Source organism: Neomonachus schauinslandi, chromosome 8, assembly GCF_002201575.2.
Source record: "Neomonachus schauinslandi chromosome 8, ASM220157v2, whole genome shotgun sequence".
Classification (NCBI taxonomy): Eukaryota; Metazoa; Chordata; class Mammalia; order Carnivora; family Phocidae; genus Neomonachus; species Neomonachus schauinslandi.
This window is the reverse complement of record NC_058410.1, coordinates 115,147,252-115,173,106: the sequence shown is the minus strand read 5'-3', so window position 1 is coordinate 115,173,106 and position 25,855 is coordinate 115,147,252. Positions and strand designations below refer to the sequence as shown.

The 25,855-nt window shown below is 41.3% G+C and overlaps 1 protein-coding gene across 1 annotated transcript in view; it reads right to left on the bottom strand.

Moving 5' to 3' along the window:
* LOC110575661 (diphosphoinositol polyphosphate phosphohydrolase 1) overlaps positions 1 to 25,855 on the bottom strand; it is a 117,163-nt gene that overhangs the window by 48,369 nt on the left and 42,939 nt on the right. Inside the window, exon 2 of the mRNA XM_021684655.2 lies at positions 6,062 to 6,172. Coding sequence (XP_021540330.1) covers positions 6,062 to 6,172 — 111 coding nt within the window. The remainder of the gene's footprint in view (positions 1 to 6,061; positions 6,173 to 25,855) is intronic.

Below are 25,855 nucleotides of genomic sequence, written 5' to 3'. Positions count from 1 at the left end.
GGCTTGTGCACGCACTCTCTTTAAAAAAAAAAAAAAGCTATAGATTTTAAAAATAAAGTTCACTACAGCATCTTCCATGATCTCAGGAAGGGTCACAATAAATTCTTGATAGGATGATGTAAGACCAGTAAGGCTAGAGATAAGGACAAAGCCCCTCTGTACCCTGGAGGCAATCGTGACCCTTGATAGTATATTAGGGCACCTAGCCATTCAAAAAAACTTTCCTAAATGAAGGTGAATTAAGTCAAACGTGCCATGACATTTTTACTTTTTTGTACAGTGTATTAAAAACTTGAGAAAGGGCAGCAAGAAGTATAGGGAAGTATCAGAAGAGCTCACTAAACTGAAGACATGTCCAAGGTGGTGAGTTGATATGGCAAGCGGCAGGTGGTGAAGAGCCAGAGGAGTGGCAGAACAGTGTGATATCATGACACAAGTGAGAAAGTCCGAGAACAAGCTACACTTTTTTTTAAAGCTGTGCCTATGTCACAGATTCGTGATCAGGCTGCCTACAGATGCCGGGAAATGGCTCTGTGGACACAGGCCTTGTCCAGACGTGAAGCAACAGATAAAAGGAACTGGCATTTGGCCACATATTTTCAATTGTCATCACTGACTACACTTCTCTAAAGGCAGAAGGCACCCATCTTTGTCATCCTTGAAGAGGACACACTGGAAGGTATGCACATATTTTTCTCCCGATTCTGTTTTCAGATGTTCTTATCTTGGTGATAACGCTGTGGGTTCGCCCGAGGTGAGAATGGGGAATAAAACAAATGAACAGAGACAGAACGGTCTCAGATCTAGTTTCTCTCCCTCTCCCTGTCAGCCAACAGTTTTACCTTTCCTATTGAATTAGCAAGAAAGAATAGCTCTGAGAACTACACAAAGAGGTGCTTTTCTTTTTGATTACAGAGGGTGTCACATGGCTGGCTCACACCAGCCTTTGCTGCCCTGGGCTGGAGATGCACTGTTACCATGGCCCCTGGGTGGCTCTGGGAGAGAGCCTCAGCCCTCTCTCTCTCTGAGTGGTCACTATAATAGGATTCTGACCATAAGCAGCTAAAAAATGGAGGCGTTTCCAAAAGGGAGTATTTTAGCCCTTGAAATGTGACTGCCAATGTTTCAAGTGCTACAGATTTATTGGTTTCTGAAATTCAGCCAATATGCTGAAATTTTTAAGCTGGGTTAAACAAAGCCTCCGAACAGACTGAGTTTAATGGTATCTTGGCCCAACAAGGCCATGACAGACTACTTAATAATTTCACTCCATTCATGTTGATACAGAACATTTTTCTAGTAATAAAATAAATATATGTTCAATGCAGAAAACTTGATAATCTCTGAGCTAACCCAAAGATAACCACCGTGAACATTTTGGTAGACATTCTTTCAAGGAGCATAGCATTTAGAGGTGTGCAGGTGCTGAGACTAGATGTTCTGGATTCAAATGTTACCTTGAGCACCCTTGGTTGGGCGCAATTTGGACAAACTACTTAATCTCATCGAACCTGTTTTTTCTCACCCGTAAAATGCAGACAGTAACAGTTCCACTATCTCATAGGGTCTGGAGAGGATTAAATGAGGCAACATTTGCAAAACGCATAGAACAGAGCTCGGCACCTAGCAGGTGTGCAAGCAGTGTTATTTATTTTTCTACACAAACAGACACACACATTTCTTTTCCAGTAAATAGTTTCATATTATAAATACTGCTTCATAGTCTGCTTTGACCACTTAGGAATGTGTTACAAACATTTTCCTGTGTTAGTAAATATTTTTTTACTACATACACAGGATCCTTGAAGTAAAGCTGTTGCAGGTGTTCTGAAGCGCGAGCTGCCATTCTTGCACAGCACCTGAGCTCGGTGCTCTGAGCACAGCAAGAGAACTAAGAGATCAGCAACCGAAGCAAAGTGAAGGCAAACATCCTCAAAATGGCCAGGAGCTGATAATGTCGCCTGGCAGCTGCGCCCACAGGTCAGGTCATCTCTGCTGGGAAGGCTGCATGTGAGATGCGCAGACAGGTAAATGATGCACTCAGGAGGGAAAATGCAGAAAGCGGTAAGCAGAAGCCAGGAGGCTGAGAAGAGATTAGAAAGGCAGCTCATCCACCGTGGAAGACAGGGGCCACACTGCACTCCTGCTGTTGGTCCAGCCACCGTGGGCGGGGCCTGCCTGAGCCCTGTGACCCAAGTTTCCAGTCCTGCACGGCCTGGCTGGACAGCTGCTGTGACCCTGCCGTATTCTTCCTTATCTGAGAGACCTACAGGTATGTTTAGTCCTGACAACCCAAAAGGGCCTCCCTCGTATTTATGGGGCTGCTCTAGTAGTCCCGTCAATAACTGAAACGTTTATTTTGTTAGGTACTTGCTATGTGTTAAGCACTGAGGATTAAACAATGAGCAAAAAAGGATGGTACCCGACTACACAGGTGTAAAGTCTAGCACAGAAGACAATTAATCAAGCAGTATCATAGCATGACAGACACCACGATGCTAGAAGTACAGACCGCAAGGGAAACACGCAGGAAGAACAGTGAGTCCTCTATCAAAGACTTGACAGAACCCGAAGGAGCTTCAGGCTGAAGGATAAAGTTAGTCAGGTGTGCCAGATACTGCAGAGTGTTCGCTCGGTACACACTCCAGCCCTGTGTGGACTCTACGACCACCAGCCTTTTAAAGTTACAGAGTCTTGATAGAGCAACAGTGGACTAGATCAGCATTTCCAACCAGGCCACCCAAGAGTCTTGGCCTCACTTAACAGGGAGGGCCTGGTTTTTCTTTGGTGGGTAAGTGTCTTTCAATCCTGGAAATATTTAGAATGAAATACAGAAATGTTTAAGAGAATCAAAATCGTAAGATACTTCTCTGTTAAGAAGGAGTGCAGACATATTTTATGATTTTGTAATGTGTAAAAGAATTTGGCCTAGGGCGCCTGGCTGGCTCAGTCAGCAGAGCACGCGACTCTTGATCTCAGGGTCATGAGTTTTGAGCCCCACATTGTGCATAGAGATTACTTAAAAACAAAAAACAAAAAAACAAAAAATCTTGGCCTATTAGATTGTAACCTCGGTTTTGAAAATATAATTGAATAATTTCCTTCTGACTTATGTTTTTAAGTTGAAAATCTTAGTAAGTTTACATATATTATGAGAATAAAAAAATCTAAGACTCACCTCATTTGTAAGTTTTTTTTTTTTTAAATATTTGTTTACTTAAGTACTCTCTACACCCAGCGTGGGGCTTAACTCAAAACCCTGAGATCAAGAGTCGCATGAGCCACCGACTGAGCCAGCCAGGAGCCTGTAAGTTTAATATATGAGATTCACAGGACATTTTGTTGAAGAGCTTGATCAGATTTTTATTTTTTAAGTCAGACAACTGAAGTTCTTTAGAAAGCACTTCTATTTAGCTGTATGAATCCAATTTGAAATATCTGAAGCTCTTCAATTAACTGTTCTAGTATTATCCAAAAGTGACTAGTAAAATCTCCTATGTTTATATATAGAGCAATCAGAGCTGTAAGCATTATGAAAAAAAACTAAGTTTTTGAAAGTGCACTTTACAAAAGTCGTAACATTTTGAAATCTAAGTAAACCCCGGAATAGCGATTTCTGCTTACAAAAGCTACCCTTCAACGGCAATTAAAAAAAAACAACAACATATATATATATATATATATATATATATATATATATATATATATAGTGCTCGCTTTGGCAGCACATATAATAATATATATATATATATATTACATCCTCTCTGATTCCAAGTCTTGTACTCTGTTGATGGATGTGGAATTGGAAAAACCGTCCCCTCTATTTTATTTTGATAGAAGCCACTGGAATGTTTGTTTCTGTAATGACATTTCACTAATTTTTATTGTTTGTGCAAACATTTGATTTGTTTGGTACCGTATTCTAAAGTTGCAAGCAGTTCTCAGACATTTATCCTTTCAATAATGCTGGAATAAAGTACAGGGTGTGGTATGACTCTCCTCTGACTTCCTCAGAGTCGAGCATGGTCTAATTTCAAGCACGGGACCCCATGTGGACAGGAGGGAACAGGGATCCTGAACATCTGAGGACAGGATCTGTTGTCTGTGCTGTCACTACCCTCTGCCCCACCCCCAGTGCAGCCTCCCTCTCACCGGACTGAAGGGCCAGACAGCACTTCCAGGAAACAAAGGGTTAAGAGGGTGCTCTACACCCTTTCCTGCCCCTCACTGCATTTCTACTCCAGTCACCTAGTTCTCTCCATCTTCGCTGCACGTGTATAACCCACGGATGAGTCAACCGTAATAACTCAGAATCCAGCAACAGTAACGGCAACTGATATAAGCTCTCCGGAGAAAGAGGCCAAATCCATGTGCTCCACAAAGGTACGGCAGTCAGATTGGCCCCAACTCCTAAAACCAAGTAGCAAGTTTTGCACAAAGTCTCTGAACTTTTCTCTTTCTCTTTATTCTAGAACCATCACTGTATTTCAGGTCTTCCGACCACCTTTCTGAATCTACAACTGCCACGGAAGCTCTTTCAAACATCACTTTTGCTTTAGGTGCCTTAGATCTTACAGGAGTCAACTGATCTGAATTAAAGTTACGCAGCTTAGGTCCACCAATTGACCCTGCCACACTTACGTGAATAGTCAAGCCTCCAGAAAGGAGCAGGCAAAGATTCTGGTGCGCTCAGGCCTAGGAAGGCAGAGTGCAGAATCACATCTGCCCCTCCAGGCCACCGTACTCCTCGGGTCTAATAAGAAAGGAGGACACCAATTCTTACTATGTGAGAATGCCTGTCACATCCTCTCTGACAAGATCGCTCCCTACGCTCAGATCATTTCCATTAAGGGCATCTCTTCAGGACTTTTACTGTACCATCCATTGCTCCACCTGTCACAGAAGCATGTATTACTTTCCATTCACCTAGCTGTGTAGTGGGCACACACAGGGAGGATTTAAACTACAAAACACACTTTTTGCTCTCAGAGATTATAGCCTAGTTATGGACACCAGATATATGATAAAACGACAGGGATATGAGCCAACACAAGTCCGTAGGACTTCAGAGTGAAGGAAGAATTCCTTAAGTATTCCAAGGGTAAGATTAGTTTCAGAGGACTTCTGCCAAGGGCTGAACCCAAAAGAAACGTAGGATTTAGACTTGTTCTTAGTGCTATTTTATATGTCCTTAGAATCAGTTTTAAATTCCCTCTGGAATAAAGAAAAGCACTAGCCATGTGGCCAGGGCAAGTAAATGGGGGTGATAAAACTTACACCACCTCGTCAGGAGTCTTCAGTGAAATAAAATAACATAAGCAGAGCACGGCACAGTGTCGCCACAACAGGCTCTGGAGGAATGTTATCCCTTCCTCCTGGTCTTGAACTGCAATCTGTTTCTCAGTTTCCCCAATCAAACCGTAAGCCCTTGAAGTAAGGGAACGAAGGGTCCCAGACTTTACTTCTGACTACTTATTCTAGAGGATCTAATAAGATATACTAGGCATGGCCCAGGAACTCAGTACATAAATGCTGCATATCGTGTGTGACTAATAACAAAGAAGATACTATTATCTCTCTAACGGCACTATTAATAACAGAACTGCTGCTTCAGCCACTGTTCTATGGCCAGGACCCAGGAAGCAGAGGAGAACAATGGCCTCCTCCTCCTCCTCCTCATTAATGAGAAAGAGCCATTTCTATCAACACTGCCTGTCCCTCTTATTTCTTAGGGCTGATGAACTGTTTGTTCTTGATCTTCTATCCCAGATAACAGAGGCAATGCTGAAAGAGCTCCATGGGAAATCACCGAAGACTATCTGATATAATTAGATACAGTCACTACTGGAGCCTTCTCTCTGCACAGAGTGTCCGACACACATCACCATGTCACAACCCAATCACCCCTTTAATCAAGGAAGGACATGGTAACCGTTAAAAGCCTTCTTTCTGTGATCATGAGTATGTTTATTCAGTGAGTGGTGATGAATTAAAGAACTCCGCAGACATGACAGATTCATGATTACAAGGTCCTACCATGCCCTTCTTTCTGAGCGCATACCTCCTCACAGACTTCACGGGCTGCTGCCACACTCGGCTCCTCCTCGGGCTCCATGCCTCCCCCAGGGACAATCCAGCGGTCTGGATGGCGACTACTGCTCACCAGTAACACCTGAAAGTCACGGAGGTCACATGGACAGTTAAAAAGAAAAAAGAAACATTTGTACAAACTCAGACTCTAAACAACACAAAGTAGAAGCACCCAAGACCTACTTTTTGTTTATACCTCTCCAGGTCACTTGTAGGGTAGCTTTCGTTTCTAGTGGAAAGAGTAGACAACCCACCTTGTAAAAGCAGAAGGACATGTGAACCAGTGGCCATTACCTCTACCTTCCTTCAGGCTCTCAGGCACTTGTGCTATCTATCCTCTCCTTTGTTCCTTTCCCTAAAGATCTTTGAACACAGAGTTGGGGGGGGGGGAGCGGGAGGAGTACTGATAAGCCTGAGCACTGTGAAGGGCTGGCCAGAAGCAAAGAAATCCTTAGCCCTGGTTGGCACCATAGTCCCAACACCTTCCCTCCCAGGTTGTCACTCCCATGTGTTCCAGCTCCTGGTCCATCCAATGGCCACAAGCCAATACAATGCACCACCCGAAGTTCTAAGTGTGCACTGAGAACCCAACTCCCTCATCTACATGTAAAGTTGGAAAATTTCATCATGCTTTCAGCTGAGATAAAACCAGAATTTTTTTTACTAGGAAGTTTTTATTAAGAAATGAGCAGACAACCAACCAAACACACCCACAAAATCCTGATACAGACTATAGTTTACTAATGCAAATTTAACCAGCATTCTAGTTATGGCTGAAGTAAAATCCTAGAATGTCTCCAGCTCCTTTTCCTTACCCCTCTCTAGGGCAGATGCTAAACAGTTAGGTGGACTCCTCCTTTGGAGGTAGAATTACGTTGGCATTACTTCCAAAATGAAAAGAATCCTCTACAGCTCCTTACACCATTGCTTTCTGACGAGCTCTTTTGAGCCTCCGTCCCTATTCCAAACGTATTCCCCCTGGGCACTTCACTTCTACTCTGCAGTCATCCTTGTTGCCTGGAAGAAAATGCTATGTCCTCTGTAGCCCCTACAGATTCCACCACTGCCTTCCGGTGACCTACCTTCCAGTCCTTTCCCATCTCTCCCTTGAGGTTTCTGCAAGTATATGGGCTCTTGGAAATTCTACCTTTTTCTTCATCCTTAATCCCTTTTCTTCATGTCATGATAGAGTCTCTTGATGCTCCTCTACAAAATCTGTGATCTGCTGACTCAGTGGGCACCATGGAGTTAAGAAGGAAATCCATGAATCCATATACAGTCACCAATATATATATAGTCCGTGGATGGAGAAAATAATATCTTTATATTTATAAGTACTATTTTTTAAGTGTATGTAGGTTCTGCTTTGCACAATTCAGAATAATTTAAAATAATATATGAAACCCACAGGGAATTTTGGGGTGGTGTGCAAATATAAGGGATATTAAAAGTATAATGTGGAAGGTTCTATGAAATTTTGTTTTTAAAATAGGAGTCCTCATTGTATTCCCACCTCATACCACATACAAAAATGAATTCCAAATGGACCAACGATCTAGATGTAAGAGCTAAAACTAAAAACGGCGATAAATCTGAGGTGCCCGGCTGGCTCAGTTGGTAGAGCATGTGACTCTTGATCTTGGGGTCATGAGTTTGAGCCTCACTCTGGGGGTAGAGTTTACTTACAAAAATAATTTAAAAAATAAAAGATAAATAAAAAGCGATAAATCCTCATGATCTTGACTTTGGTAAGATATGCCGAATTCTTAGACATGACACCAAAAGCTTCATCAAAATTAAAATCTGTGCATCAAAGGACACGATCAAGAACGTGAAAAAACGACTTACCAAATCGGAGGAAATATTTGCAAATCATCTATCTGATAAGGGTATGCTGTCCAAAATATGAATACATAAAAATATAAAAAATCTTACAACAACAAAAAGACAAGCAGCATTTCTCCAAAGAAGATCTACAAATAGCCAAGGAGCACATGAAAAGATGCTCAACATCATTAGTCACCAGGAAAGTGCAAAGTAAAACTGGCATGAGATACCACTTTACACCCACAAGAATGGCTATAATTTTAAAATAACAAGAACTGGCAAGGATATAGAAAAACTGGAACCCTCAAACATTGGGTAAGAATGTCAAATAGTTCAGATGCTGTGGAAAGTTTGCAGTTCCTCAAAAGTTAAATAAAAAACTACCATAAGGGGCACCTGGGTGGCTCAGTCAGTTAAGCATCCAGCTCTCCATTTTTTTTTTTAAAGGAAAGACACTTTTAATTTTTTTATTTTATTTTTTTATTTGACAGAGAGAGAGACAGCGAGAGCAGGAACACAAGCAGGGGGAGTGGGAGAGGGAGAAGGCTTCCCGTCGAGCAGGGAGCCCGATGCGGGGCTCGATCCCAGGACCCCGGGATCATGACCTGAGCCGAAGGCAGACGCTTAATGACTGAGCCACCCAGGCGCTCTTCAACTCTTGATTTTGGCTCAGGTCATGATCTCCCGGTAGTGAGACTGAACCCTACATCAGGCTCTGCGCTCAGTGGGGAGTCTGCTTGAGGTTCTCTCTCCCTCTCACTCTGCAACCCCACCCTTGCTCTCTCTCTCAAAAAAATTAGCAGCTGACTTAGCAATCTCACTCCTAGGTATATACTCTAAAGAACTGAAAACAGGTGCTCAAATACTTATATACATAAATGTTCACAAAAGTATTATTCACTGTAGCCAGAGCACAGGAACAACTTAAATGTCCATCAATGAATGAATGGCTAACATGGCATACACATGTGCAGGAAGAGTCCTCACATAAAAAGAATGAAGCACTGATACATGCTACACAGTGGATCAACTGTGAAAACATGAAGCTAATGAAAGCCAGACTCCAAAAGTCACATATTGTAAGATCCTACTGACGTGAAAGAGATAGAAAGCAAACTGCTGGTTGCCAGGGACTGGGAGAAGGGAAGATTGGAGAGTAACTGCTTAATAAGAGTACAGGATTTTGTTTGGGAGTGATCCAAGTGTTTTGAAACTGTATAAAGGTTGCTAAATGCCACTGACTTACTCACTTCTAAATGGTTAATGTCATGTTATGTTAACTTCACCTCAATAAAATAAAACTGGTATTAAGATCACAGTAAATTTTTAAAAGCTAAATTTGGGAGTCAGTGCTACTACTTTCTACATCAGAGTCTACACTCCAGGGGAGTGGCCTTCCAAAAAGTTATCCTTAGTTTTATAAAGTATTAAATTATAGAGCTGAAATAGAAGAAAAGGGGATCATTGCCACACTCCTTCTCCCATCTCGTGATAATTGTGGCAAATCTTACATTTAAAAAAAAAATTCCTTATAAAAAAATTAAAAATAAATTTAAAAATCTTTATTGAGTACACTTGTGACTGGGCACGGAGTGTTAATATGTAAGTGATGAATCACTAAATTCTACTGAAACCAATATTACACTATATGTTAACTAATTAGAATTCAGATAAAAACTTACCAAAAAATTCCTTATCAAAATAAAAATAAACCCAAACACAACCATGTTTGTTAATTTAAGTTAAAAAGTTTTTTTAAAAAGTCTTCCAAAGACTCTAATAATGGCATTTAAGTCATAACAATCCAATCTGCAAGGAAAACTCAAGAAGAAAGAGTAGAAAAATGGGTTAATCTTTCACTGATTTGTTATATAAACAACATGTAGTCTTTCTTCCTAGAGTTCTCCCACTTCTTGGCAAAGTGTTATGCAGCCATTCTAAACCTAAGCATTTGCTTGAAAGGCTGCTAGGGCCATCCAATTAGGTTATAGACCAAATGAAAGACCTTTACAGGGACAATTCCTAACATAAAGTATAATTTAATTTCTAACTTTGAATCAATGTGCAATATTAATCAGTAATCTAGGAAGTGTTATTACTTTGCACATTCAAAGTATGACTATGTGAGGTAATACTACGGATAATACTGACACTGGGAAAAACAAGCCTCATTACTTTGTAGTCACACTTCAAAGCAAACACTATTACCAGTAAACAGTTCTCCTGGCTAAGTTTCCTTGACAACCCACTGCAAATTTACTGCAAAAAAACACAAAACATTCTTTATTTTAGCCAGAGGCTTTACTCCTTCCTATCTTATAAAACACTAAATGGTGTTTCTGGTCAATAAATTCTGATTCCGAAGCTTGATTTTTAAATATAAAATTATCTGAAAAGAAATTAAATGGCAAAGCTCCTAAATCTGAAAATGACATACTAAGGAAAAAAAAAAAAACCCCACAGGATTTGTTATTTATTCAACAAATTCATTAAGCATCATTATAAACCAGGAATGGCAGTTGCAGATTAAACCTCTTCAATTTTAAGGCAGATCAGAGTGGGGGACTGGACGACCAGGTATTAGACCTTTCATGAAACTCTTATCACTAAGATAGGTGATATTGGATGGGTAAATGTACCCATAGAACACACCACACCCAACTCCTGGATTTATGATACAGGTGGTCCTACAGAGCAGGGAGAAGTCAACAGGTAGGGCTGGGACAAGTTGTTACCCACATGGACCCAGAGGAAAATCATTATATTGATTAGGGACACATGTATGCAAGGAAAGACTAAAGAAATCCATAGGAATAATAAACCTAATGGGGGAAGATTTACAAAAAGGATTTAATTAAGCTTAGAACAGTAATGTTTTGTTTTGTTTTTTTAAAAGATTTTATTTATTTATTTGACAGACAGACACAGCGAGAAAGGGAACACAAGCAGGGGGAGTGGGAGAGGGAGAAGCAGGCTTCCCGCTAAGCTGGGAGCCCGATGCTGGGCTCGATCCCAGGACCCTGTGATCATGACCTGAGCCGAAGGCAGACGCTTAACGACTGAGCCACCCAGGCGCCCCAGTAATGTTTTATTTCTTAAGCATTATTAAAGCAATTTTAAAAACGTTAATACAAATTTTCAAAAGAATATAAAAGAGGGGCACCTGGGTGGTTCAGTCTTAAGCCTCTGACTCTTGGTTTTGGCTCAAGTCATGACCTCAGGGTCCTGGGATCAAGCCCCACATCAGGCTCCACGCTCAGCAGGGAGCCTGCTTCTCCCTCTCCCTCTGCCACTCCCCCCCCACTCATGTTCTCTCTCGCTCGCTCTGTTCTCTCTCTCAAATAAATAAAATCTTAAAAAAAAAAAAAAAGAATATAAAAGAAAGCCCCTGCCCTAAAGGAAATGAGTATCTAGCAGAGAGGGGGAGAAAAAAAAAAAAGAAAGAAAAAGAGTAATAATACAAGGTGAGGAATGCTTTGGTTGAGGTAGGCATGGGATACCACAAAGATTGAAAAGAGACACCTAACCCAGGCTGGGGGCCGGGGGGGTAGGGGTGTGGGGGGAGGTAGTAGAGGGATGGTAAGAGAAGGTTTCTTAAAGGAAGTGACTTGAGTTAAATCCAAGCTCAAGAGGGACATTTATTCAACAAAAATCAGAAGCCTACTATGTGCCCATGTGCTTAGTACACAAAAGCAAGGTAGATACAGCATCAGCTCTTGAGAAATTTAAAGACCAGTAGATAAGACAGAAAAGAAGTCAGGTAACTGTTTATACTTCAGTAACTGTGGCAGAGACCATAATGTTCACCAGATATTTTATGTTCTTGTTTATGGTATTCCAAGCCCCCTGCTATTAGGTGGGGCCATCTGACTAGTTCTGGCTAAGGAAATGTGAGCAGAAGGGATCAGTTCTGGGCTGAGGCAGGGAGAAGCCCATCCAGCCTCTCTTTTCCTCTGTCACAGTGCCCAACGATGCAGTGAGTTCCAGCTGATGTAGCTACAAGCTGGGGCCTCTGAATGGAAGAGTTCCTGTGTAGAGCACAGCCTCTGAAAAGTGGCTTGTAACAAGCAATACAACTGTGTTGTGTTAAAACAATAAGATTTCAGGGTTAATTTGTCATTGTATCATAACCTACTCTATCCTGATTAACAGTGTGAGAGGTCAGTGAAATGTCTAAGGATCTCTTCTGTTGACCACCTCATGCCCAAGCCTTAAGCAAAGAGCTTGACCCATATTAGTGGCCAATAAAAGTTTAATGAGCAAATGAAAGAATAGTCCAGGGAAGCCTGGGTGGCTCAGTCAGTTAAATGGCTGCCTTTGGCTTAGGTCATGATCCCAGGGTTCTGGGATCAAGTCCCACACACTGGGCTCCTTGTTCAGCAGGGAGCATGTTTCTCCCTCTACCTGCAGCTTCCCCTGCTTGTACTTGCTCTTGCTCTCTCTCTGACAAATAAATAAATAAAATCTTAAAAAAAAAAAGAAAGAAAAAGAATGGTCCAATGACAGAATGAACAAACTAGTGCTTTTTTTTAAAGATTTTTATTTATTTATTGAGAGAGAGAGAGAATGACAGAGAGAGAGCAAGAGAGGGAGGAGGGTCAGAGGGAGAAGCAGACTCCCCACTGAGCAGGGAGCCCCAAGCGGGACTCAATCCTGGGACTCCAGGATCATGACCTGAGCCGAAGGCAGTCGCTTAACCAACTGAGTCACCCAGGCACCCCACAAACAAGTGCCTTAAAAAAGGAGTGCAGAGGGGCGCCTGGGTGGCTCAGATGGTTAAGCGTCTGCCTTCGGCTCAGGTCATGATTCCAGGGTCCTGGGATCGAGCCCCACGTCGGGCTCCTGGCTCAGCAGGGAGCCTGCTTCTCCCTCTCCCTCTGTCGCCCCCCCCTGCTCATGCTCCCTCTGTATCTCTGTGTCTCAAATGAATAAATAAAATCTTAAAAAAAAAAAAAAGTGCAGAAAGCATACAGAAGGGGTTACTTAGGGAGGCTGAACAAAAAGGCAAGGGTCTAATTATCAAGAGTTTGGATTGAAACCTGAAGGCAATGGGTAAGTCAAGGAAGTTGTTTAAGCAAAGAAAATAACCCAATTTGTTTCTGTTTTTAATTTTAAGAGTTTATTTAAACAAAAATTAATTCCTTCTGGGCAACGCCACACTAGAAGTGGCTAGGAGCATTCCTCTCAATTTGGGTTTTAGGAAGGTCACTCTGACTTGAGCTGGACGTAGGCAAGCTTGGTAGCAGAATAGGTTTCTGCATTTAATTCGGGTTGAGAAAGGATGAGGACAGAAGTGGGAGTGGGAAGGAAGTTACAGGTTCTCAGATAAACAGAAAGAAGCATCCACAGGACCAAGTGATTGACAGATTATGGGCTCGGTCAACAGTGGAGATGCCCTCCACCATTGAAAATGTGAAAGGTCAGTGGAGGAGGGAATCTCAGGGAGGATATCCTCTGAACATATGAACTGAGAGTATAATGAGATGTCTAATGAATATTTTTAGTGGATGTTAGAATAAAATATTCTAATGAATATTTTAGTGAATTTTGTCCACTAAAAAAAGAGATTTGAGGAAAAAATGGTCTTAGACTCTTCAAGCCAGGATGAGACTAACACAAGAAAGAACATACATATTTGCAAAGTTCTAGCTAGAGGAGTTATCCCCATTCTCCCTACCTATTGTCCACTCCCCTTGGTGTCAGAAAAGTTTCTATTCCCATTACCAAAAGCATAGTGGGGTAAATATATTCCACATCTCCCAGGTTAAAGTTCTGGAAATATTTTCCTTAAAAAATTAGATTATCTATAGTGATAATCTACATCATGGGAAATCCTGATTAACAAGCTATAGATCTTAGACATATTACTAATTCCCAAAAAACTACATTCAATAATACACCCAACATGATCTCATTTCCAACAATGCAATGCTCCTGACATTCAACAGTCCCTCAGCACTGCCATCACCACCGGAGAGCTCCGCTGGTATCCCAGATGGCATGAGGGCTGCACCCTGTCAAATCTGTGATATGCCCTGCAAACTGCTTCTACAGACAAACCTCTTCTAGTCATTTCTGTGTCCCTTCTTTAAAATAAGACCAGGGGTGCTTGGGTGGCTCAGTTGGTTAAGTGTCTGCCTTCGGCTCAGGTCATGATCCCAGGGTCCTGGGATCGAGCCCCACATGGGGGCTCCCTTTCCCCCTGCTCGTACTCTCTCTTGCTCGCTATCTCTCAAATAAATAAATAAAATCTTTAAAAAGAAATAAAATTTCAAAAATAAGACCAAAATAATAGTGAATAATTATCTGCACTTGCTTGGATTCCAGATAAATAGAAGTGTTACTATTTTTTACAGAATATATTTTATATACACACATACACCAGTGTGGAGTCCAAAGCAGGGCTTGAACTCACAACCCTGAGATCAAGACCTGAGCTGAGATGAAGAGTTGGATGCTTAATCGACTGAGCCACTCAGGTGCCCCATACAGAGTATTTTGGAGAACAGCTGCCCCAAGTTCTTATGCACAAGGACCCTATAAAAATATTTAAAAGATGAGTAAAGCTCAGCAAGAAGTCAAATAACTTGTTCAAGTTAAATCAATAAATTATCACAGGGCCAAGCTTTAGTAATATCAGTTCCTACAGTTTTGAAGCCATCTTACCCTTTGACTTTTTTTTTCCTACACAGGAGCTCAAAATACTGCTGAAGTAAGGAACAAGTAGACATAAACAGGCAGTTTACAAAATGCCTTATAAACATCCCTTTTCTTCATCTAGTGAATCAGGCTGTTTATTTAATGAAAGGAAATTCCCTGTCTAGTACAAAGAAACACCATACAGTGCTGTGAACAGATAGTCTGACAGTTTTACTTTGGAAACAACAAGGTAGTTTAAGAACAATACGAGAAGGTGGTCAGAGACACAAACTCTCCTGCACGGCATTCTTAAGTATGAGTCCCAGGGTACAGAGTGTAACATCAGCCTTCTAAGTGAGTGGCCTGCCCAGTCTTCCTCAACTAATGTCCAAATGTTAAGAAAACCACACAAAGCTTTTATATTGCCTGGTAGTCAATGACTTTATTTCTAAAAAGAAGACTAAAGAAACCAATAAACTTGGCTAAATTTGCAGGTTATATGAAAAAAGACTGAAAGTTGTTGGATTACACTGTTTCAACATAACTTACTGGAATGTCCCAGGCTATTTCTGTAAACCCTAACCCACTCCCACAACCCCTGTATGTACTGAAAGAAAACAGACAAGTCTTGGGGGGAAATAAATACCAACAACAGCAGGTAGTATTTATTCAGTGTATTTTGTGCCAGGTACTGGCATTTTACACATTCTATTTTTAATATACTCTTCCTATTTTCCCAAACAACCACACAAGCCGGGTATTTTTCAATACTTGCCATTATAGCAATGAGGAAACCAAGCCTTAGATAATTTGGTGATGTGGCAAAGGGCACAGAAAAGGTCGGTGCTGAGCCAGGATTCAAAACCCAGTCTACATGTCTGACTCTGACCACTATACCACTGAGAGCCTGTTACACCCATGAGGTAGGCAGCCCTATATGAAAAACCCTCTGAAAACCTAACTGCCACTGGATAAAGGGAAAAGAGGAAGAGGTATTCTAATCTAATCTTGAATTCAAACCACGGATTTGGACCAGTTGTATGAGCAGAGACTATTCGCTTATTACATCTTTCTCAGCCAGAGCTGTCTTCTACATAGAGGGGGCCTGTGAACTCCCCCATGTTATGCAACTTCTGTACACTTTCTTTTCTGAAAATGTTTATTAATAAATATAAAAATGGCTACTAATTCACAATACGATGCTCCATTAATTTTCACATGTTTAGACACTACCATAATTCAAGTAGTTCCTCACTGAAGCATTTATTCCATAAACAACTGCTGTCCAGTCATCACTTGCTTATAAAGGAAGTGAGGCACGGAGGAAGAGGGGTGAGTGGGAGGCAGAGATGTTTAAAAATATACAAAGCCCATCCCTGAACAGCCCACTCTCTCATGCAAGGAGAGGCAAACTATGGCCCATGGGCCAAATCCAGCCTACCGCCAGTTTTTGTATGGCCCATGACCTAAAAAAAAAAAAAAAAAAAAAGTTTAAAAAAGTCAAAAGAATATTTGGGAACATGTGGATTTATATGAAATTCAAATTACAGTGTCCATAAATAAAGTCTGTTGGAGCACAGCCACGCTCGTTCATTCACCTACAGTCCATGGCTGCTTTCAAGCTACAAGGGCAAAGCTGAAGAGTCCTGATAAAGATCATGTGCCCGCAAAACCAAACATATTTTCTATCTGGTCCTTTACGGAAAAAGTTCGCTAACCCCTGATCTACTGAAGGGCCCGAGTAGCTACGACATCATGTTGATAAGGACTATGAGAGAGGGGAGAAGACCCTGAGAGGGTCCCATAACACTTCTCAGGAAGGAACATGTGAACTGGACCGAGAGGATTTTCCCGAGCCCAGGAAGGAGAGGTGCTCCAGACAGGGATGCTGCAACTGCCAAGGCACAGAGGTGGAAACAGTGTGTTATACGCAGAGAATCCTGAGAAATCCGAGCAGTTTGGTAATGGTGTAGGGGGCATGATGGGAAAGAAGAAGAGGGGGACGGAGGTGGCTGATAAATTAGACCGGGACCTATAGTATAAAAAACTCTGATAGCAAACATTACCAAAGAATTACAGCAACTGAAGGCAACTGAGAGTCCTCTTGGTGTCTGAAGAGGAAGATGGCAATTTTGTTTGTTCTAGAAGCCTACTGAATCTGGAAGGTAAGTGAGTGATGGGCTGCATCGGGACAGAGAGTCAGGGAGAGAGGAGAAAGGGTATAACCGGCATCCCCGGAGATGGGGAGCAACAAGTGGCTAAGTCATATTTAGGGGACAGCGATGGAAGGGGCTGGTAATTAATCAGAAAGGAGGGTGCTGTGAAAGAATGTAGTGGCTAAGGCTTTTTACTGGGGTCAACAGGCAGACAGAGATAGATACCCATTTTTCAAGAGACAGAAACACAGGAGGGGAGCAGATGGGCGGGGAGCAGATGGGAAAAGAAAAAAAAGTTTGAGGCACCTCTAAGAGAAGTTAAGCTTCCTGCACTCTATGTGATGGGAACTTCACAACCTCAACTTAAATGTCCACTTGAAAGCATTCACCCCAGAAACAATGACTGCCTCTGTACAGTACAATTGGTACCACTAAGGAGGAGAAGGCATTTTCTTTTTTTTTTTTAATTTTTTTTTTTTAAGATTTTATTTATTTCTGAGAGAGAGAATGAGAGACAGAGAGCATGAGAGGGAGGAGGGTCAGAGGGAGAAGCAGACTCCCCGCTGAGCAGGGAGCCCAATGTGGGACTCGATCCCGGGACCCCAGGATCATGACCCGAGCCAAAGGCAGTCGCCCAACCAACTGAGCCACCCAGGCGCCCAAGAAGGCATTTTCTTTAAAGGCATTTCTTCAAAACCTCATGTACAGCTTGAATATTTTAGAACAAGCATGTAAGATTTTTATAATTTGCCAAGAAGAATGCCAAGCATTATTCCCTAGGAAATTTCTGAAAGCCAAGTAAGAGTGAATGAAATATTTAGAACGTTCAAATTTCTCAAGGTCATTAAAACAAAGCCACAGCAACAACATTCCTGACATCCATAAACTGCATTATTTTCCCACACATGATCTTAGAACTGTAGGAATACACTGTAAAATCACTGTTCATCAATACACGGGTTTTGCTGAGCCATACACAGATGAAGTCTTCCAAAATACAGGTTCATAAAAAAAGACGCTCACTGCAGACTCAAAGGCAGGTATATATCGTGTCCCTAGCGTAGCCTGAACGTATCAATCACATTTCAATCTAACCTGAGATGCCAAAGTTTAAAACCACAGTTGTATGCCGTCTACTTTATAGAGGGCAGTCAGAGACTTGGCTTACAAGTCGGCCTCACACCAATCAGCCATATGACTGCAAAAAAAAAAAAAATATCCAGACTTCAACTTCCTCAGTTTTAAAATGAGGTTGTTCAAATAATCTCTCGAAATCCCCACCAGCATTAACATTCTATTGTTCTAAATTTACACAGGTGTGTGTGCCTGGAAGAGTGGTTCCTAATTTTCTTCTTCTTTTATAACCTATTTTTTTCAATAGTACACACTGCACTTGTTAAAAAGGTACAAAAGGACATTCTGTGAAAAGTAAGCCTTCTCTCCTAAGTCTGTCCCCAGAGGAGCTTCTTATGAAGGCTTCTTGAGATATCTATTTATATGAGTATAAATAGATACATTTATTATTTTTTCCTCTTGTTACCTCAAATAGTAAGCCATCACACACACTGTCCTTAGTTTTTCACTTAAATCGCAGAAATCATCTCATCACTACATACCAAAGAGCCTCCTCTTTTTTCTTTTAATGACCATGTGGTAGTTTTATTTTTTTTTTAAGATTTTATTTGGGGAGCCTGCATGGTTCAGTCGGTTGGGCCTCTGCCTTCAGCTCGGGTCATGATCCCAGGGTCCTGGGATCGAGCCCCGCATCGGGCTCCCTGCTCGGCGGGAAGCCTGCTTCTCCCTCTCCCACTCCCCCTGCTTGTGTTTAATAATGACATTGTGGTTATATATTTTTTTAAAGATTTATTTATTTTAGAGAGAGAAGAGAGAGTGCGTGCATGTGTGAGTCAGGAGAGGGACAGAAGGAGAGGGAGCGAATCTCAAGGGGACTTCTCATTGAGCCAGGGAAGGGGGGAAGCCTTAAGCAGGGCTACTCTCCTGACTGTGAGATCATGACTTGAGCCGAAATCCAGAGTTGGACCCTTAACTGACTGAGCCACCCAGGTGCCTCATGATACTTTTTAAAAGTGCTTATCTCTTAATGATAATGTAACTGAAGTATTGAGTGATGAAATATATTGATATCTGGGATTTGCTTTAAATAAAATCTTTTTTATTTTATTTATTTATTTGACAGAGAGAGACACAGTGAGACAGGGAACACAAGCAGGGGGAGTGGGAGAGGGAGAAGCAGGCTTCCCGCGGAGCAGGGAGCCCGATGCGGGGTTCGATCCCAGGACTCTGGGATCGTGACCCGAGCCGAAGGCAGACGCTTAACGACTGAGCTACCCAGACGCCCCACATGTGGTAGTTTTAAAAGCTCCTTTATTTTAGAAAATTCCAAACAAAAATAGAGGAAAAATATAATGAATCTCCAAGTATTCATTACCCAGCTTTAGTAATTAACATTTTGCCTATCATTTTATTTACCTATACCCCACTCCTAGAGTATTTTAAAGAAAATCCCAGATATCAATATATTTCATCACTAAATACTTCAGTTACATTATCATTAAGAGATAAGGACTTTTAAAAAATATGATCATGGGGCACCTGGGTGGCTCAGTCAGTTAAGGGTCCAACTCTGGATTTCGGCTCAAGTCATGATCTCACAGTCAGGAGAGTGAGCCCTGCTTCAGGCACCCCCCCCCCCAGCTCAATAAGTCCCCTTGAGATTCGCTCCCTCTCCTTCTGCCCCTCTCCCGACTCACACATGCACACACTCTCTCTTCTCTCTCTAAAATAAATAAATCTTGGGGTGCCTGGGTGGCTCAGTCGTTAAGCGTCTGCCTTCAGCTCAGGTCATGGTCTCAGGGTCCTGGGATCAAGCCCCACATTGGGCTCCCTGCTCGGCGGGAAGCCTGCTTCTCCCTCTCCCACTCCCCCTGCTTGTGTTCCCTCTCTCGCTGTGCCTCTCTCTGTCAAATAAATAAATAAAATCTTTAAAAAAAAAATAAATAAATCTTTAAAAATATATATAACCACAATGTCATTATTATACCTAGCAAATGAACAATTCCTTATAATCATCTACTAAGCAGGCCATATTCAAATTTCTCCAATTGTTTAAAAAATGTTATTTTACAACTGGTTTATTTAAATGAAGATCCCAACCAAGCCCACACACTGCATTTGGTTGATATGACTTGTAAGCCTTGGTCTAAACAGTTGCCCCTCCTGACCCATTGTTTTCAAGCCATTTATTTGTTAACGAAAACAGATCATTTATTTACCGTGCAGTATTTCCCACATTCCTGCATTTGCTAATGCCTTCCCTCAGTGGTAGTATTCAACTTGGTCCTCACTCTCCCATAGTTCCTGTACCCAGGTGGGTAGATCTTGAAGCCTAATGAGGTTTGGATTTGTTTTGGCAAAAAAACTTCACTGCCGGGGCCACATACTTGCTACAGCATCGCACTGTCAGATAATAAGATCTGACATCACCTTCAGTGATGAGACAAAACTGGTGTCAGGTACTATCATATGATCTGTCCATGACAGAGCTTACCATCAGCCTTTCTTTTACTGGCTTTAGCATCTATTAATGACACCCATCTACATCCGTAATTGCATTAGGGAATGCGAATGATAATTTTCTAATTCCACTGTCCCTTTTATATATATTAGTTGAAATTTCCACGATGAAGAAACTTCCCCACTGGCTGATTACCCTAATATAGAAAAGGCAAGATAAATGCTTTTTTTCCCTCCTAATTTACTAATTTGTAGAAAAATGAGATAGTGTGCAAGCAATCTCCTAATATTTTGTTGTAACTGTTGGATCACTACCTAGTAAATTTTAATACTTCCTGGGTTTCAACTGACTGCAGTCATTAGTCTTTTGATGCTCCCACCTTTAACTAGCAAGAGCTACTTCAGGTTGGCTCCTGTCTCTTTTTTCATCCAGCACTTAATTATAAAAATTATCAAACATACAGCTAAATTGAAAGAATTGTACAGTAACCACCCATATGCCTACCACATATATTCTACCAGTAATGCTTTACAAATCTTGTTTATCTCATACCTTTTTGACATAAATCTTTAATAGCTGCTGTCTTGCTTTTTTGTCACTGTAACATCTCAGACTCATTGTAAGCACTGCCTGCCCCAGATGTGAATTCAGCTGTTTCTCTAAGGAGCCCTGGTTCTTAGTGGGAAATGATATTTAGAGACCTCGATTTAGGTACTGGTGCTGTTGTGTTGTCATCGCTTCTGAGGCTTTTCAATGGCAGATAGGAAATATGTATTATTAGAACAAAAACAATAGAGAATAATTGAAGAGAAAAATGAATTATGGGTTATACTGATATTTCCATTTCAGATTGAAAGTTACTGAGCTTTTGGGGCACCTGGGTGGCTCAGTTAAGCATCTGCCTTCGGCTCAGCACATGATCCCTGGGGTCCTGGGATAGAGCCTGCTTCTCCCTCTCCCTCTGCCCCTCCCCCTGCTTGTGCTCTCTTGCTCTCCTGTGTATGCACTCTCTCTCAAATAAATAAAATCTTACAAAAAAAAAAAAAAGTTACTGAGCTTTTGGGGCACCTGGCTGGCTCAGTCGATGGAGCATGCAACTCTTGATCTCAGGGTTGCGAGTTCAAGCCCCACATTGGGTGCAGAGATTACTTAAAAATAAAATCTTAAAAAAACAGTTCTGAGCTTTTAAATTCTTGGATTTTATGCTTATATATTTTTATGCTGAAAATAACATTAATATAATTATCTGAGTTGTCCTGTAATATAATTCAATAGTTTCAAGTTAATAGCACTATTAACCATAAAACCACTAACTACAGTTCAAGGTTTCTTTGTAGTTCTTAGCCTAAGGATAGATCTCACTAGAGATGTTCAATCAAAACACTGCTTTAAAGTCACATGAAAGATTTATTTTCTGTATGATTATGCCACTAGCTTGCTACATAAATTCATTTGTTCGTTTTTAGTTTTTAGAAAATGCATTTTGTTGTAACTGAATTATAATTCACATTCACTGGAATTTATAGATTGTCAGGGTACAGGTCAATGAGTCTGACTAACGCATGCGCCTGATCCCACACACACTCCTGTAAGGATACATGTTTCCATCTCCCCAGAAAGCTCCCTGTGACTCTTTCCTGTCAATGCCCCCAACCCAGAGGCAATTGCTGTTGTGATTTATACCATCATAGATTAGTTTTGCCTCTTCTTCATATAAATGAAATCATACATATCCCCACTGGGGATTGTATTATATGGTTGTACCACAACTTATTTAATCAGACCTCTTGATGGACGTTTTGGGTATTGCCAATTTCTGCTATTAAAACAATGCTATCATAAACAGCCCTATATATGAATCACTTCCCAAATGTAAATATATTGGCAGAATTCATACATTCATTCACTCATTCATTCAACTAATACTCACTGAATATCTACTCAGTGCCAATCACTGTTCTAGGCACCGTGGATACAGCAATAAGCAAAACAAAGGCCCTGTTCTTTTGGAATGTACAATCTAATGGAAGAAGACAGACAATACACAAAAACAAAGTCAGGTGGTCAAAAGTACTAACAAGAAAAATAAGACCAAATAAGGAAGCAGAAATTAACAGAGTACTCTTTTAGACAGGGAGGTCAGGGAAGGTCTCCTAAGAGGGGATGTTTGAGCACAGATCTGACTGAAGTGAGGAAAACAAGTCTTTGGTTCTCTAGGGAAAGGTACCCTCAGAGACAAGGATCCTGCCCTGAGGCCACGAGGTCAGAGTAAGAAGTGGCTAGAGCAGAATAATAAGCAAAGGAAAGAGCAGGAGGAGGGGGACAGGTCACTTCACAGAACTAGCTAAGGAGGTAAACCTTGGGATCTAACCCCAAGTGAAGAAGAATGCCCCTGAGGGGTTCTAAGCAAACATCTGGAACACAGTCACTGAAGGACAGCATGGAGAATAGATTGCAAGGTCCAACAAGGGTGGGATAAGACTGTTAGGAGGATCTCTGATAGTCCAAGGAGAGAAGTAAAAATGGTGTTTTTTTTTTTTTAAAGATTTATTTATTTATTTGAGAGAGCGAGAATGAGAGAGAGTACATGAGAGGGGGGAGGGTCAGAGGGAGAAGCAGGCTCCTCGCTGAGCAGGGAGCCCGATGCGGGACTCGATCCCGGGACTCCAGGATCATGACCCGAGCCGAAGGCAGTCGCTTAACCAACTGAGCCACCCAGGCGCCCCAAAAATGGTTTTAGACTAAAGGCGTAACAGGGGGGAGAGTGAGAAGTGGTAACATTCTGACTCTTCTTCTAAAGGTAGAGCCAAGAGAATTCTTGATAAGGGCTATGAGAAAAAGAAGGAAGTCAAGGATGACTTCAGTTCCTAGACCTGAGCAAATGGACAAAATGGGAAAACAACAGGAGGAGCAGATTTGGCAGGTAATACCAGGAATTCAGCTTTTGCACATGTTAAGTCTGAGCTGCCTATCCAACACACAGATGGAGCTGCTGAGAAGGCAGTTGGGAGAGATGAGTCTGCTGTTCAGCAAAGAGGTCAGAGCTGGAGATTAACATCTAGCAGTGTGCAGAATTTGGGCTGGACAAGATCACTTAGAAAGTCTGGAGCACTCCTGGCCTGACCCCTGGGGCTCTTCAATATTTTGCAGGATACACAAAGGAATCCAAGAAGGAACCAACAGTAAGTGCAAAAGAAAACCAAGCAGTGGGGCATGCAAGAAGCCAAGCGAAGTGTTTGAAAGAGGAGGGAATGATCAACCGGGTTAAATGCCACTAAGAGGTCAAGTAAGAGGCAGACCAGTAAGAACTGACCACTGGATTTGACAACAGAGAGTTCATTTGTATGATGATAAAGCTATTTTTTTTTATAGAACCTAGGAACTGCTATGTCAAAGATAAGACACATTTGTAATTTTAATAAATGCTGACACTTTGCCTTCCATAGAGGTTGTACCAGTTTATATGCCTGCCAGTAGCATATGAGATTGACTGTTCCCTCACGTTCTTGCCAACACATGGTATTATCCAACTTTTTAACACTGGCTGATCTGACAGGTGAAACATGGCATCTTCTTTTAGTTTCCAATTTGCATTTCTCTTATTATAAGAGAGGTGACACATCTTTCATGTATTTGAGAGTCACTTTTATTTCCTTTTCATATCCTCTGCCAATTTTTCTATTGGGTTACTGGTTTTTTTCTCAATGATTGGAGAAGCTCTTCATGTATTAAGTAAATTAGCCTGGTGATTGTTGATTTGACTTTATGGTGATTTTGCCATGTAGAAGCTTTCTATTTTTATGTAATTAACTGTATAATTCTTTTTTTGGCCAGTTGGATGACTGCTTTTCCCCTCAGCTTTAATAAGGTAATGTTTATTTACTATGTACTGATGAAAAAAACTGTATAAATTTACAGGGTATGACATAATGATTTGATACTCATATATATTGTAAAATGATTACCACAATAAAGTTAGTTAAATACATCCATCACTTAATATAGTTACCATTTTGTGTATGTGGTGAGAATATTCAATTTCAAGTATGCAACACAGTATTACTAACTACAGTCACCATGTTATACATCAGATTTCCAGAACTTCATTTTATAGCTTAAAGTTTGGGTGCCTAGCTGGCTCAGTCAATAGGGTATATGACTCTCGGCCTCTGGGTCATGAGTTCGAGCCCCAAGTTGGGGATAAAGATTACTTAAAAAAAAAAAAAAAAGGAAACTAAAGTTTATACTTTAGATCAACATCTCCCCATTTCCCCCACCCCCAGACTCTGGTAATCACCATTCCACTCTGTTTCTGAGTTCGACTCTTTTAGATTCCACATATAAGTGAGATCATACGGTATTTGTCTTCCCCTGTCAGACTTATTTCACTTAGCATAATGCCCTCAAGCTTACCCATAGTTGTTACAAATGGCAGGATTTCCTTCTTTTTATAGCTGAATAATATGTGTGTGTGAGTGCATGTGAATACTGTGAATAATGCCACGATGAAGATGGGGGTGGCAGTTATCTCTTCGAGACACTCATTTCATTTCCTTCAGATGCACCCAGAAATAGGACTGTTGGACCATAGTGTAGTTCAATTTTTGGAGGAACCTCCACACTGTTCTCCATAATGGCTGAGTGTTCTCTTTGGTGAGTGTTTAATAGTATGTCATTGTGGGGTTTTCTGCATTCCTTTGATTACTAATGAGGCTGAGTACTTTAAAAAATGTTCTCAGGCCATCTGGGTTTCTACTTCTATCACAGGCTTGATCAATCAATCAAGTTTAGGGTCCATTTTTCTACCGTGTTCTTTTCCGATTGGTAGGAATTCTTTATAGATTTTTGTTAGATATTCAAATATTTTCTCCCATTCTTTTTTTTTAAAGATTTTATTTATTTATTCATGAGACACAGAGAGAGAGACAGAAAAGAGAGAGAAGCAGGCTCCCTGCAGAGCAGGGAGCCCGATGTGGGACTCGATCCCAGGACCCTGGGATCATGACCTGAGCTGAAGGCAGACGCTTAACCGACTGAGCCACCCAGGCGACCTCTCCCATTTTTGAGGACTTCTCTTTTCATTCATTCTTTTACATCTTTTGATGAACACAAGTTATTATTTTGATGAAGACTTTTTTTTCCCCTTATGGTTAATGTTTTCTGTTTCTTGTGTAAGAAATCCTCCCCTTCCTTGAGATCATAAAGTTCTATGTCAGGGGTTGGCAAACTTTTTCTATAAACAGCCAAAAAGTAAATATTTAAGCTCTGTGGGCTGTATGTATACTCTATCGCAACTATCCAGCTCTACCATTGCAGCACAGCAGTCAGAGACATACATAAATGAATGTGGCTGTGATTCAAGAAAGCTGTATTTACAGAGGCTCCTGGGTGGCTCAGTTGGTTAAGCATCCGACTCTTGATTTTGGCTCAGGTCATGATCTCAGAGTTGTGGGATCAAGCCCTGCATTGGGCTCAGGTGCTGGGCATGGAGCCTGCTTAAGATTCTCTCCCTCCCAGGTGAAATCAGAGAAGGAGACAAACCATAAGAGACTCTTAACTGGAGGAAACAAATTGAGGGTTGCTGGGGGGTGGGGTAACTGGGTGATGG